This window comes from Monodelphis domestica, chromosome 4 (genome assembly GCF_027887165.1).
Source record: "Monodelphis domestica isolate mMonDom1 chromosome 4, mMonDom1.pri, whole genome shotgun sequence".
Taxonomy (NCBI): Eukaryota; Metazoa; Chordata; class Mammalia; order Didelphimorphia; family Didelphidae; genus Monodelphis; species Monodelphis domestica.
In genome coordinates, this window is record NC_077230.1 from 450809509 (window position 1) to 450824614 (window position 15106).

The 15106-nt window shown below is 45.6% G+C and overlaps 1 protein-coding gene across 1 annotated transcript in view; it reads right to left on the minus strand.

The window, feature by feature from the left end:
* LOC100016346 (zinc finger protein 260-like) overlaps nt 1-15106 on the minus strand; it is a 26879-nt gene continuing 11773 nt past the window's right edge. The window contains exons 4-6 of the mRNA XM_007492183.3: nt 7690-7816; nt 5263-5358; nt 1-2691 (exon numbers count right to left, since the gene is read on the minus strand). Of these exons, the coding sequence (XP_007492245.1) occupies nt 794-2691; nt 5263-5358; nt 7690-7816 (2121 nt within the window). The 3' untranslated portion in view covers nt 1-793. The remainder of the gene's footprint in view (nt 2692-5262; nt 5359-7689; nt 7817-15106) is intronic.

Genomic DNA, 15106 nt, shown 5'->3' on the forward strand with positions numbered 1-15106 from the left:
TTGTAGGAAATTTTATTTTTTTATTTGAGCCATTTTTACACTGACATGATTTCCTTATTTACCTTCCCCCCTCCCCCCTCAAAGAGCCCCCCCTCATAACAAACCAAGTGACGGACACCAGGATTGTGTTTGACAACACATGCAACATTCCACGCCTGGAGTTCCCACCTCTCCGACCAAAGGGAAGTATGTAGCATCATCTATTGTCCAGAACTAAGATTGCTCACTGCATTTAATCGAGTTCAGCTACCTTTTCGCATAGCTCTCATGTATATCATGATAGTCATATTGTATATCTTCTTCTGCCTCTGTTTGCCTGGGGAATAAATAGGATCCCAGATTTAGGGATGCAAGTGGCATTGGCGGCCCCTGTTTCTCAGAGATGTTAGTTCAGACTTCCTCCCTATGGATTTCCTGCTCTTGATTGCATACACCCATTAACCCCTATTACCAAGGCAGGAAAGAGAAGATATCTTTTTCTTCTTGTTCTCTTGGGTCTTATTCTTTGTAAGCTCCATGGGAGCATTCGTTCTTTGTACTGGTATTTCTAATGCTTGGACCAAACTGACTGCTTACGAAATACCTGCTGATTGGTCGATAAGTAGGCCTAAAACTTTAGACACTCTGTATTTTGTACTACTCTGAAAGCTGTGGCAAGGAATAAACTACACTTGAAGGCCTTCTAATACTCATTAATTACATTTATACATTTCCTATCGCAACATGAATTCTCTGCTGTTGAATGATGATGCCTCTGCTCCGGCTGGAGGCCTTTCTTAGATGAATACATTTTTTAAGATTTCTCTCCTGTATGAATTTTCTGGTGCTGAATACACTGGATCTTCTGGATGAAGCCTTTTCCACATTCATCACATTTGTAGGGTTTCTCCCCCGTGTGCGTTTTCTGGTGGCGGGTAAGAGACATACTCTGGCTAAATACTTTGCCACATTCACTACATTTAAAGGGTTTCTCCCCAGTGTGAGTTCTCTGATGTCTAGTAAGGAATATATTTTGGCTGAAGGCTTTCCCACATTCATTACATTTATAGGGTTTCTCTCCAGTGTGAATTCTCTGATGCAGAGTAAGGCTACAGCTATGACTGAAGGCCTTTCCACATTCCCTACAAGTGTAGGGCTTCTCTCCAGTGTGAGTTCTTTTATGAGAAATGAGTGCTGAGCACTGCCTGAAGGTCTTCCCACATTCATCACATTTATAGGGTTTCTCTCCAGTGTGAGTTCTCTGATGCTGCGTAAGGTAAACTTTCTGTTTGAAGGCTTTTCCACATTCATCACATTTATAGGGCTTCTCTCCAGTGTGAATTCTCTGATGATGAGTAAGGCCAGCACAGTGAGTGAAAGCTTTTCCACATTCATTACATTTATAGGGCTTCTCCCCAGTGTGAATCCTCTGATGCTGGGTAACCTGGTTTGTATGGCGGAAGGCCTTTCCGCAAACATTACACTTACACGGTTTCTCCCCAGTGTGAATCCTCTGATGGAGAGCAAGGACCGCCGTATCATTAAAGGATTTCCCACATTCCCCACATATATGGGGCTTCTCTCCGGTGTGAATCCTCTGATGCCGAGTAAGATAGAGACTGCGGCCAAAGGCTTTTCCACACTCACTACATTTATAGGGTTTCTCCCCAGCGTGGCTTCTCTGGTGCTGAGTAAGACTTCCCTGCTGAGTAAAGGTCTGCCCACATTCATTGCATTCATAGGGTTTCTCTCCAGTATGAATCTTCTGATGCCGAATAAGGTACTGACTCAGGCTGAAGGCCTTGCCACACTCACCACATTTATAACGTTTCTCAGTGGTATGAATTTGCTGGTGTTGAATAAGGTACTGACTGAGGCTGAAGGCTTTGCCACACTCACTACAGTGATAGGGCTTTTCGGCAGTATGAATTCTCTGATGGACATTGAGGGATGAGCTGTCGCTGAAGCATTTCCCACAATGATTACATTTAAAGGGTTTCTCTTCACTGTGAAGTGTCTGGTGTCGAATCAGGTGAATCTTCTGCCTGAAGGATTTCCCACATTCATTACAGTGATATGGTTTCTCTCCAGTATGAATTCTCTGGTGCTGAATAAGGTGCATGCTCTGTCTGAAGAATTTGCCACATTCACCACATTTATAGACTTTGTGTCCAGCGTGGTTTATCTGGGGTTGGATAAGGTGCTTCTTTTGTTGGAAGGCTTTGCCAAATTCGTCAAAATTAGAGATTCTCTCTACAGTGGATATTCTACTATACTGAATAAGGTCTGAGTTGGAATTGGAAGCTTTATTGTATTCATATTTATAAGGTTTCAATCCTGGAGAAATTCTGTTGTATTTAATTAGTTCTGAATACTGTTTAAAGCTATTTCCACCTGTATCATATTGATGGAGATGCTTTTTTGTAGTACTATCTTGTTGTGCAACAAGAAGTGACATTTGTCCAAAATTCCTCCCCAAATTACCTTCTTGGCTTCTCATATCACTGGCTGTTTTCTTGGGGATGACCCCTACTTCTCGTGACTCTTTTTCTTGGCTATTGCGTTGTTTCTTGAATTTCCTATCATAGTCCCATACTCGTCCCAATGTGTAATCCCAGGGATCATCACTTTTGAGTTTTTCTGGCAATGACACATTCATATACATTCCCCGTTTTGAAAAGATCTCCTTAGTCTCAGGCTTCATTTCCCAATCTGAAAGGAGAAAAATGGTTTTTAAAATACATACATATATAGACAAGTCTTTCCCCCCCCTCTCCCTCCTTCTCTCTCTCTCTCTCTCTCTCTGTCTCTCTCTCTCCTCCTCTGTCTCCTCTCCCTCCTTCTCTCTCTCTCTGTCTCTCTCTCTCCTCCTCTGTCTCCTCTCCCTCCTTCTCTCTCTCTCTCTCTCTCTCTCTCTCTCTCTCTCTCTGTCTTCCTCTCTTTCTCTGTCTTCCTCTCTCTCTCTCTGTCTCTCTCTCTCTCCTCCTCTGTCTCCTCTCCCTCCTTCTCTCTCTCTCTCTCTCTCTCTCTCTCTCTCTCTCTCTCTCTCTCTCTGTCTCTCTCTCTCCTCCTCTGTCTCCTCTCCCTCCTTCTCTCTCTCTCTCTCTCTCTCTCCCCCTCTCTGTCTCCTCTCTGTCTCTCTCTCTCTCCTCCTGTCTCCTCTCCCTCTCTGTCTCTGTCTCTGTCTCTGTCTCTCTCTGTCTCTCTCTGTCTCTCTCTCTCTCTCTCTCTCTCTCTCTGTCTCTCTGTCTCTCTGTCTCTCTGTCTCTCTCTCTCTCTCTCTCCATATATGACCCCTGTTTTCTGTGCCAAAAGAGAAGAACCAAGTCCTGACTTTTTAGCAGCAATACCTATTAAAGGCTAATGTGAGAGAAACTAGGTAGTTTGAACGCCATGTGGAGAATTGGGAGGATCTGGGTTCAAATCTGGCCTCAGATGCTGCCTAGTTTAACCCCAGTTGCTTAGCCCTTACTACTTTTCTGCCTTAGAATTGATACTGAGTATTGATTCTAAGACAGAAAGTAAAGGTTAAAAAGAAGTTAAAGCAACTCATGAGGAATGGTGAACTCATACAGTAAATTTAAGCATCTGTGAAGGAACAGTGATAATAAATCCTGCAAATAAAAGAAACCTGGGACAATGCATTAGCTTTACTCAATCACTGGAGAATTTAGACTGGAGAGAAATTCTTTAATTATAAAGATTAAGGCAGGCTTCCTGCCTCCTGGCAGAATCCTGATACAGTGATAACGGAGAGGGACCTGGCTAATAGCACGAGTCAAAGCAGCCCTGGACCCTGCTTTGGGAACCAAGGTTGGGAAGCAGTTGCCTTGTGTAGGCCCTGCATCAGGTATTTCCTCTGATGGACTTTATGGGACCTCTGCTTTCTGAACTGCTCCCTTCTAGAAGGTATTCAGTGCGTGTTCAACACAACATGGTGTTTGCAGATTTATAGGGATTGAAGGCACACTAAGGATACAATCATTTTCAAATAATAAAGTACCAAAAGGAAGACTGAAGAGAGGTCAGCAAGAAAAGTAGGCAGGTAGGGACTGAACTGGGTCCCTGGGGACAGAATAAATGGAAGGACCACAGCATCACAGGATTAGAATTGGCACAGACTCTAGAGACCAATGAGTTCGACTCACTCATCTTAGCCATGGAGAAACTCGGGCCCAGATTCCTGAGTCAGTTAGCCAACAAACCTCTATTAAGTATCTACTATGTGCCAGGAACTGTGCTAAGCCCTAGGAATGCAAAGAAAGGCAAAAGATAGCTCCTGCTGTCAAGGAGCAACCAGAGCCTAAGGGATTTGTCCAGGAGCACAGAGCTAGCAGGTGTCAAAGGGAGGCACTAGACCCAGGTTCTCCTGATCTAAGCCTAGGGCTCTAACTACTACATCAGGCTTTTATGGAGACCCTTGGAGATTACAATCCCGGCCCTCACCATTTCACCCCTAGTCAAGGGGAGTAGGCTATCTGCCTCATCTCTTTTGAAAGCCCTTATCACCGGGCTTCTTCAGCCTTATTACTCTTCTCACCTTACTCCTTTCCAGGCATGTTACTCTGCCCCACAAACACTGGTGTTCCTGTTGTTCTTCACATGTGACCCTGGCTGCTCCCCAAGTTTCAGGTCCCTTTCCTAATCCCACTTAATGCTAGTAATTACCTCCTCTCTGGTGACTGCTTCCCATTTGTCTTGTAATAGCTTATTTGTACATAATTGTTTGCATGTTGTTCCCCAACTAGACTGATATTCTTAAAGGAAGAGATCTTTCTTTTGTCTTTTTGTCATATCCTCATCACTTTAGTAAAGTGCCTGGAATACAGTAAATGCTTAATAAATGCTCATCGATTGATGGATTCCAAAGCTAGTGCTATTCCTCCTACATCATGCTGCTTCTCCTGGGAACAATGTCCTCAGGGAGCAGAAAGGATGGGGATCCTAAGTGTAGATGGAAGGATTAGCCTGAGAAAAAAGGAACAACACTTCTTAACCTGGGGCTAGAGAGAATATGGATAGAGGTATCAAGAACACAGTTGGCTTCATGCCAAGGGATGGATGAAAGGTGTCAATTCATAGCTGAAGAGAAACAAGAACATTCTGGAGACACTGTCATTTTAGCACTGATACTCAGCAACTTCCTCCTCCTCCTCTGCCTGAAGATTGAGGGAAGATTCTGAAGGATGTTTCTTGTCCATAATCTCAGAAGTGGTTTCCTCTTACTTAGCTGTAGAGCTGTTGTTCCTGGTAATTCCCATCAGTTGGTTTTCCATTACTTACCCAGACAGGTGGGTCTGAAGCCTTTGTTCTCCAGTGTCCATGGAGCTTCTGCTCGTTCCAGCCTGGTGATCACATCTGGCTTAAAAACCTGAAGCCCTGTTCATAGAAAAAAAAAACGGCAAAGTGCCTGGAGCATGACTACCCAGAATTCAACTCCAATCCCATCTACTCTTAGGAAAAGGGCATATTAGGAAGAGTAGGGTAGTGGTCAGGGCAGAACACCTGGAAGTAGGCTTCCTTTTAAACTGCTAAAAAATAAGATCAAAGAAAGAATTGGGGAATTAGATAATTAGTTCACTTGATCTAATTCCTGCTAGGATAGGAACCAATTTGGACCATAAAACTCTTCAAACATTTGAGCTAGTCAGAGAAAGAGAATACGTGCCATCTATATACTTTCTAATCTAGCTATACCAGCCAATCGGTTGTCCCTTTAACACCATAGCCCATGTCTCCTCCTGCATTTTTGCACTGGTTGTCCCCCATGCTTGAAGTGTTCTGTCCAATACTTCTCCGCTTCTTAGTTTTCCTGACTTCCTTCTGAGAATCAGCTCAAGTCCATTCTTCTACAGGACACCTTTCCTGGACCTTCCCTGCTGAGATTACCATTCACCAACTCTAGAAATCTCTTGTGTACCTCATTATTTACATGCCATCTCCCCCACTAGACTGTGATCTAGGGGATATGGACCTTGTTTTTGCCCTTTTTTTGTATCCTCAGGGTTTGCCTGGCCTATAGTTAGCCCTTAATAAAAGCTTATTGACTGACTGGGGGAGCAGAGGATATGGAACTTATAGCCCTGGAACACATTGAAACTGCCACTTTCCAGCTGTATAAAGGGGACATGATGCAAAAAACACTCAAGCCACATTTCAAACTCCCACAAGGTTATGCCTCATTTTCTCCTCCTCTGTTGTAGTTTCTGGGGAAGAAATGGTCTTCCTTCTTGCCACAGCTAACCTACGCACTTTCTCATTTCCCTTCTTCACTTGTCCCATCAATCAAATCTTCTCATTTTCATCTTCAAACTTTCTCCACCCCCTGAATCCTTCCCTGCTATGGAGAAACATACTCAGGTCTCTTTGGTCCTTTAGAAAACTTCACTCCCTCATCCCATCCTTTCAAGATACCGCCGTCTCTCTTTCACACAAAACATGGTACATATCGTTGCCTGAATTAATTCCTCCTCTTCCTAATGTTTCAACTTCTTAACCCCTTGCATTCTGGCCTCCAACTGTACTGAAACTTTCTTCCAGATTACCAATGAACTCATCACTTTAAGTTGTCTTTTCCCTCCTTACCCTCTAGCTTAAGACTGACCAGATTGTCTCTTCCAACATACTCTTTCCTCCCTGGACATCCATAGGACTGCTCTTTCTTCCCTCTCCTCCTAGTCAGTCAGGTTAAAGAACATCTATTAAGTGCTTACCATGTGCCATGCTCTGTGCTAAGGGCTAAGAATACACAAAAAGCAAAAACATAGCTCCTGCCCTTAGTGAGCTCCAATTCTAATGGGGGAGACAATATGTAAATAGCCAGGTCTAAACAAGAAATATACAGACTAGATGGAAGGTTATCCCCAAAGGGAAGACACTGGCAGCTGGGAGGGCTGGGAAAAGTCTCCTCTAGAAGGCAAGATTTGAGTTGAGCTTTGAAGGAAGTCCAGAAAACGAAGAGGCAGAGGTAGGGACACAGCATTCCCCCCACAGAGAAAGACACAGAGACGGGAGATGGAATGTCATCGTGAAGAACCGCAAGTAGGCCAAATGTAGCTAGATCCCAGAATACGGAGAGATGTATCAGGAGCAGGGAACACAGGAAGAGGTCAGGTCAAGAAGGACAACTTTTCTGATTGTTCCTAATTGCCTCCTTTTTGTGGAGACTCATCTATCTCTTACCAGCTAAGCACATCTTCTTCCAAAGTTCTGTCCTGGACTCTCTTCCCTTCTCTCTACACTAGGAGCTCTTAGTCTTTTTTTTAATCCTTACCTTCTGTCTTAGAATCAATACTGTGTATTGCTTCCAAGGCAGAAGAGTGGTAAGGGCTAGGCAATGGGGCTTAAGTGACTTGCCCAGGGTCACACAGTTGGGAAGTGTCTAAGGCCAGATTTGAACCTAGGACCTCCCATCTCTGGGCCTGGCTCTCAATCCACTGAGCCACCAAATTGACCCCTCTTAATCTTTTTTTTTGTGTGTGTGTCATGGATTTACTGGGCAGTCTTTGTCCTCAGCAACTTAAGTGGTGCCTGGTATGTACCTGGGTGCTTAATAAATGTGTATTGAAACATATTAATGTCCCACCTCTGTGTGCCAGGCCAAAACTCAGCTAAGAAAGTCAGGTTCCTTCCCCTGCCCCAGATTTGGAAAATAAGAACAGAAAGATACAATGGGGAGCATTCTTTCTCCTTAGAGAAAGTCAACCTTACCCAAGGAAACCAGGTTTCTATAGTTCTCCAGCATCACATCCCTGTACAAGTTTTTCTGAGTTGGGTCCAGTTGTCCCCATTCTTCCCGAGTAAAGTCCACAGAAACATCCTTGAAAGTGACTGATTCCTGAAACACCAAACATATTTCTGCTTACTCAGGGCTCCTTCTGCCCCCCTGTTGTGGACAGAGGTAAAGAGAAGACAAGACAAGGACAGTTATCAGGGCCCTGAACTAACTACCACAAAGGTTTGTGGGTCACCTCAGAATTGCTGTACTTTGTGCCAAACTGGGTGGCATGGAGCTAGTACTGGTTTGTCCTCCACTCCGATACCCACGACACCTCTGCTCCCCGTGTGAATCCCAGGCAATCACCTCCTTCACTGTTAACCGCTCATCCGAACACATAATTCAAGCAAGATGCCATTTTGAACTTAGATGCACAACACCATCGTCACAGTTCACACTCAAAGGTTAATTTTTCATTATGAATAATCACTGTCATAAGGTTACAGGATTTTTAGATCAGCAAACAACCCGAGAGGTCAATCCATCAGCATCTGCCAGGAGTCACCCTATGATGTCTGGTTCTGTGGCTTCTGCAACTCATTCTTCCTCTAGGGCACATGGTCTATTTGCTATTTAGACCTTTGCCTCCTTTTGGGATGAAGGGATTGCTCCTAGAAATGTAGGAATGTTCCTGACCGCATACCCTTTTGTCATGAAACAGAATTTTCCTCTTCACAGTTATGCTTGCTGAACTCCCTCCCTTGCTAAAATCCACTCCTGGGCTAACAGTCCTGCTTCCATGACCTTTGGGTATTAAATGAAACTCATCATACAAAAAGGCATGGAGGCACCCCTTGGTAACTGTAATTGCCCAACCCCTCTCCCTTCTAATCGAATCTTGTATGGATGTACAAAACCTCAAGAGAAGCGGCAATCTTCTGGAGAAAGAGCTGTTCAGCTGGGAAATGGGCCTTGAGGTTATTTCTTTGGCAGTAATTGAGTAATTCAAGATAATGGAACGCGGCTCGTTTGGAAATGGAATTTTAGAATTACTGCTGACTGCAGACTTGTGGTCTCCTATAGCCCTCTGCAGTTTATTGATTATCGCTGCTGTTCTTTATATCAGTAAACCGAAGATCCTCTCTTGTGTTCAGAAATCATACATTTGGTTGAAGGTTTTCTGGACCATTTTTCTCACTGAGGTCTTCCACGGCTTCCACCTGCCCTACAGCTCTCAAATTCCCTTTGGTTTGCCCACAACTCCGAGTCTTCGGAATGCCGTTCATGATTCTTAAACATGCAGCGTGGCTTGAAGAGATTTGTATTTTAAAAATGGCCTTTTCTCCTTGGCTACTCTCAGCAATGCAATGACCTGGGACTGTATAATGGAGATTTTGAACCTCAGACGTCATTCCCCAGAAGTCCTTGGTATTTCCCAGAATTCCCTATAATTTGTCCTGTGTCATTGGCGAGGTCACATTATTGGTATCTAACTGGCAGTAACGCCTCCCACACCCTCTCTTCTTGCATGATGTAGCATCAGTGGTGATGGTGGTAAGGTGGGGAAAATTTGAAAATGGCTAACCAGCCATGGGCACGTGGTCTTTTTTTTAGTCTCTTTATTCCTTGATTTCTAATGATAAACCTCACAAAATATAATATTTTTATTATTAGGGATTATAATTTAATTTTATAGGACTCTCCTGAAAGTGATGGGGAATGCCATCTACCTCCAGAGAAAGGACTGTGGGAGTCGTCTTTCACATCGCTGTATTGTGGGTTTTATTGGGAGATTTTAGTTAGGTACGACTTTGCTCCTACCACTATGACCGATATGGAAGTATGCTTTGAATCACAATAAAAATAAAATGAAAAAAATGGCCTTTTCTGCCAGAGATCAGTGAGAGCATTAGACAACTCCCCAAATGCCATCTAGCCCATATTCTTCTTTTGAAAAAACCTGCTTATCCTCTGTCTTAAAATTGATTCTAAGCATCAGTTCCAAGGCAGAAGGAAGCACAGTAAGGGCTAGGCAGTGGGGGTTAAGTGACTCGTCCAGGGTCACACAGCTAGGGAGTATCTGAGGCCAGATCTTCTATCCCAGACCTAGCTTTTTATCCACTGAGTTGCCTAGCTGCCCCTGGTCCATATTCTTTTAGGCTGATATCAGTGTCCACCTGCAGTAAATGCCAATGGACTGGCCATCCAACTGCATGTTGCATCTGGACAAGAGACATTTGTCACCCTCTGAATTGTTCCCGTCTGCTCTGCTGGGCTGCTCTCTGCAGTAAGCGGGGATCTCCCTGAAGAGGATTCCCAGCAAGCAGTAGCCCCAGAGGACCTCACCAGCCCGGCACGGGGCCTCCCCATGCCAGGGCCAAAGAACTTGGGGAAGCTCATGCCTGCCTGCTTTCTGTGAAAGGTCACTGACCAACACGTGCAGGAGAAACCCCTGGGCCTTTGGAGATTTTGCTCCGCCAAGCCAACAATTCAACAACCACTCATTAGGGAGATGGATGCTCCGTGCCCCGGGGTAGCTCGTGGTGCAGTGGACAGAGTGCCAGGCCCAGAGCCAGGAAGACTCATCCAGCTGAGTTCAAAATCCTGGCAAGTCACTTGACCATGCTTTGCCTTAGCTTCCTCACCTGGCAAACGAGCCAGAGAAGGAAATGGCACCTATTTCTCCTCCAGTATTTCTGCCAGGAAAAAGAGCCGGACAAAGGAGGTTTCAGTTAAGAGGTGATAAAGGTCTAACCAGGACAGTGATTTGTGAGTCAAGAAAGGGCGAAGTGAGGCAGGTCGCAGGGACTGAAACAACTGAACAACAGCTCTGTGCTGCAAGGTGTGCTGCAGCTCTCTCTAGGTGAGCCCATTGTTAAATCTGTGAGCATTCACACCTCAGAAACGCCAATGCTACAACTCACGGCTTGATTTGCCCTTTTGTGAATCATCTGGATTTCAGAAAGTGTCAATAAAGGAGATAAAACATGAAAATGAGTGCAAACCTTCTCCAGAGAGCCTGTTGTTAAACATTTACCAGCACCCCCAGAATGGTTCTATAAGCACTGTTTGAGCTCCATAGCAGTACATTAGAAGGCTCAGGAAGATAGTGGGATGATAACAACACCAGGGATTAATAATAACAACTGGTGTCTAAACAGCACTTTAAAGTTTGCAAAGAGCTTTACGGTCCTGATCTTATTGGACTCTCACAAGATCCAGTCTCTTGTGGTGCTAGAGAAAGCGGGACAAACACCCGACATGAGTGCCTCCCCTCCAGGAGCTTACAGTCTGCCCGAGGGACGGAGTGTGCCCCGAGCGCAGGAAATGCAGGGAAACCTGAGGAGGAAAAAGACCAAAGACCTGGAGGAAGCCAACAAGGTCTTCATGCGGGACTTGGCCCCTGAGCTGAGCTGCAATGAACAGGAAGACTGAAAAGTGGAGGCGAAGAAACGCCTTCGCAGCCTGGGAAACGGGCCTGGAGATGCTCTCGCCATTTTGGCCATGTCCAACCCTTCCTGACCCCAGTTGGGTTTTCTTGGCAAAGACCCTGGAGTGGTTGGCCGTGTCCTTCTCCAGCTCATTTTACAGAGGAGGAAGTGGAGGCAAACAGGGTGAAGTGACTTGCCCAGGGTCACACAGCCAGTAGATCTCTGGGGCCAGATTTGCCCAGGGTCCAGGATCCTCTCTGCCCCCTGGCGGCCCAGACCTGTGCATCAGGAAGATTATTTTGGCAACTAGGAGAGGATGGATTGGAGAGGGAAGGAGGAGACCAATGAGTACGAGACTGGGAGGTTTCAGTTAAGAGGCGATACAGGTCTAACCAGGACAGAGATTTGTGAGTCCACAAAGGGCAAAGTGAGGCAGGGGCGGGGCGGACTCAAGGAATCCTAGTGACAGAGTAGGCGTGGGGGTGGGCAGTGAGAAAGAGAGAAAAGGCTGCAAATCTCAATGAATAGAAAGAGGATAATAATGGTGAATGATGGCTGACATTTATGTTGCATTTATGATGTGCCAGGCACTGTGCCAAGAGCTTTATAATTATTATCGCAATTGATCCTCACGATAACTTTGAGGGTCGTCGCTATTGTCCCCATTTTACAGACGAGGAAATGGAGGCAGACACAATTAAATGCCTTGTACAGGGTCACACCACCAGGAAGTATCTATGGTCAAATGTGAACTCGGGCCTTAACTGCAGACTCTTGCCCACTGCCCTTCCTGACAGGATCTTCCCCGGAGAGGAACGGAGACTTTCCCGCTTTGCCCTGGTTCCGCTCCGTCACGTAAAGGGCCACAGACAGAACTCTGCAATGACTTCCTCGGATAAAGCGGACTCACAGGGCTGAATTCAATGACTAAGAATATATTGATTCCAGTTCTTCGCTAGTAAGATCCAGCCTCCGTGCAGGGCCCCAGGAGAACGTGGACAGCACAAGCCTCGCGCCCGACTGCTGGCCCGGGAGCGACCCGCTCGGTGGCTGTTCCGGACGGCCACCCAGAGGATCTCCACGCGGGGCGGCTGGTCCCGGGCCCTGCTTAACTGCCCAGTCTGTGGTGCTGTGGGGCTCGCGGAGGGCGCGCTCTCACCTGGCCGCCCAGCGATGGAGACAAGCCTGCAGAGAAAGAGCGGATGGAATCGGATGGGACTGAATCGCACTCTCCTTCGCTCTCGCTCCTTTTTTGTTTGGCTTGAGGCCTCTTCCCCAAAATGACTCAAAAGGAAAAATGCTTTACGCGATGGAACCCGTAAATCTGTATCAGTTTGCTTCCCTCGGAGAGGGGCGAAGGAACGAGACGGATGGGGGAAGGAGGGGGTGTGGAACTCAAAGTGAAAAGAAAAGACTGTTAAAGTGTTATATGTAATTGGGGGCAAATACAACATTCCTCTTAAACTTTGGCAGGTAGGTGGCACAGGGGTAGATGGCTGGCAGTGAAATGAGGAAGTGAGGAATTCAAATCCTGCCTCGGGCACTTACTAGCTGTGCGACCCTTGACACGTGTCAGTCAGGCTCACTTTCTTCATCAAAAACACGGGAATGGCATTAAGACCTACTGCCAGGATTGTTGTGAGGACAAGACAAGCATATCTGTACTGTGCTTTGCATCCCTTAAGTTGCCGTGAAACTCTAGCTATGATTGCGCCAACTAAGGTGGTACAGTGGTTAGAGCACAGGCCTTGGCAGACGGAGGGCATGAGGTGGAATCACGTCTCAGATGCTAACAACGGATTCGCCCCGGGAAGTCACCGAGCCTCTGTGCCTCAGTTTCCTTAACTGTAAAAATGGGGATGATAAAGACAGCACCGGTCTCACGGAGTTATTGTGAGGAACAAATGAGCTAGCCTCTAAAAGTGCTTTGCAAACCTCAAAGCCTACGTAAATAGGAACTCTTATTCGTGGTGATGAACGCTTTAGACAGGCATTGAACCATTTAGCGTTTAGGAAACGAGGCGGCTCTCCGTGGTAGAAGAGGCCAGGCGGCCGTCATGTTGTTACACACTGCCATGGAGGCTGCAGAGCTGCAAGCACGGCCCGTCAGAGGGGGGTGCGTACCTATCTGCGGGCTGAGCAGACAACGGAGCCCCTCTGAATGCACACAACTGCTCCTCGCTTCATTGCTTCTGAAGTAGGAATGGGCTCGCCCCTCTTCACGCCTGCCGCCCAGCGCTAGCTTATTCTCCACCAGAGGGTGAGACAGCCGAGGACCGCTGCCTCAGCAGGGAGAACGCAGCCACTGCTCCTCTCTTGAAAGAACCTCCACAAGGAACAGTCCTGGGAAGGTGATCTACAAACTCGCATTCAAGGAAAGCTACTCCCAACGTCCAGCAAGAAGCAGTTCCAGTACTAAACGACCCCCGGCAAGAACACGTGAGACCTGGCAGCTTCTTTAAATGACAGGGGATCTCGGCGTAGAACATTCCAAAAGGCAAAAGATAGGGGGCAGCTGGGTGGCTCAGTGGACTGAGAGCCAGATCTAGAGATGGGAGGTCTTGGGTTCAAATCTGGTCTCAGACACTTCCTAACTGTGTGACCCTGGGCAAGTCACTTAACCCCCATTGCCTAGCCCTTGCTGCTCTTCTGCTTTAGAATCAATACATGGTATTGATACCAAGAGAGAAAGTAAGGGTTACTTTAAAAAAAAAGGCAAAAGATATAAGCTTATAAAGCAAGAATGACTTACCCTCCAAGGCTGAGTGTAAAATCCTACAAAAGAAAAAAATGGATCGATAATGAAATAGCGGACTTTCAGGCATGTCTTAGGACTGAGTAGAAAGTTTGAAATAAAAACATAAAAGTGAAGAAAAAGTAAAAAAGATAAATGTATCCAAGCAATTGGAAGGGGGAGTGTGATAAGATGCTAATATTCTAAGGGGGGGGGATTGGCCATCTTTTTATAATCTAAATAACTACAAAAAGTATTGAGGGAGTTAAATAAGAAGACAGATCTTGAGTGGGGTGATGTTTGTCCTGTTCTGGGGATTTCAAAGGGGCAAAACGGAGGCAGGGTAAAATAGTGAAGAAATGAGGAAGAAGGATGTAGAACCTTCTATAACTCACAATTGGGGTACATGTGAAGTATGTCTAAATATGGAGGAAGGGACACCAGATGAACCTAACCCGTATCTGCACTAGACAGAGGATGCTCAAACACGCACACAAAAGTAAGGTAAAGAAATTCATTGAACTCAACAGAAGATCAAGGGGGAATGAGCAAGGATAATACTGGGGAGGGAAGGGTCACTAGCAAAATAAACATCCTGATCCTGAAGGAGAGAATAGAAGACAAACCAAAGGATAAGAACTAGAATCCAATCTTGGCAGTGCAGTTGGGTTTGGCTGATGTCAACAACTGGGAAGTGGTCAAAAGGAAAACACATCCATTACTAACATTTCTGAAGAAATCAAGTCAATGAAGAAGAGTCACCAGAAGGTTGAAAGAAACCCCAAACCACATTCACCAACAAAGCTGGAGAGCAACAACAATGAGGGCAATACTCATATGAGCTCAATTACAAAGCATCATGGTAGGTAGAGAAAGAGAATGAGGGAGGTTATCATCCTATACAGCGACAAAGCAAATTTGACCAGAAAATTACTCTGCTGACTACAAGAATGAGACCTGTGGCAATCTATTCTCATCAGCAGAAGCAGAGAAATCACTGCATTTGGATTCGGGCCCCTCAGTGTCCCTAAATACCATAGAAGGACATAGCAATGTGTGAAGATTAAATTTAACTTTACCCTGATTATGAAAATGAAATTAATTAACTCTCCCCTGATTGCGAAGATCAAATTGTAACCCCTGCCCATTTTTAGATCTAATCACCAAAAGTGGAAACATCCCACTTAATCATTTAGTGGGAAGGTCTGTGACCCACGTGTGCAATAGTGGGTGACGAATCAAAAT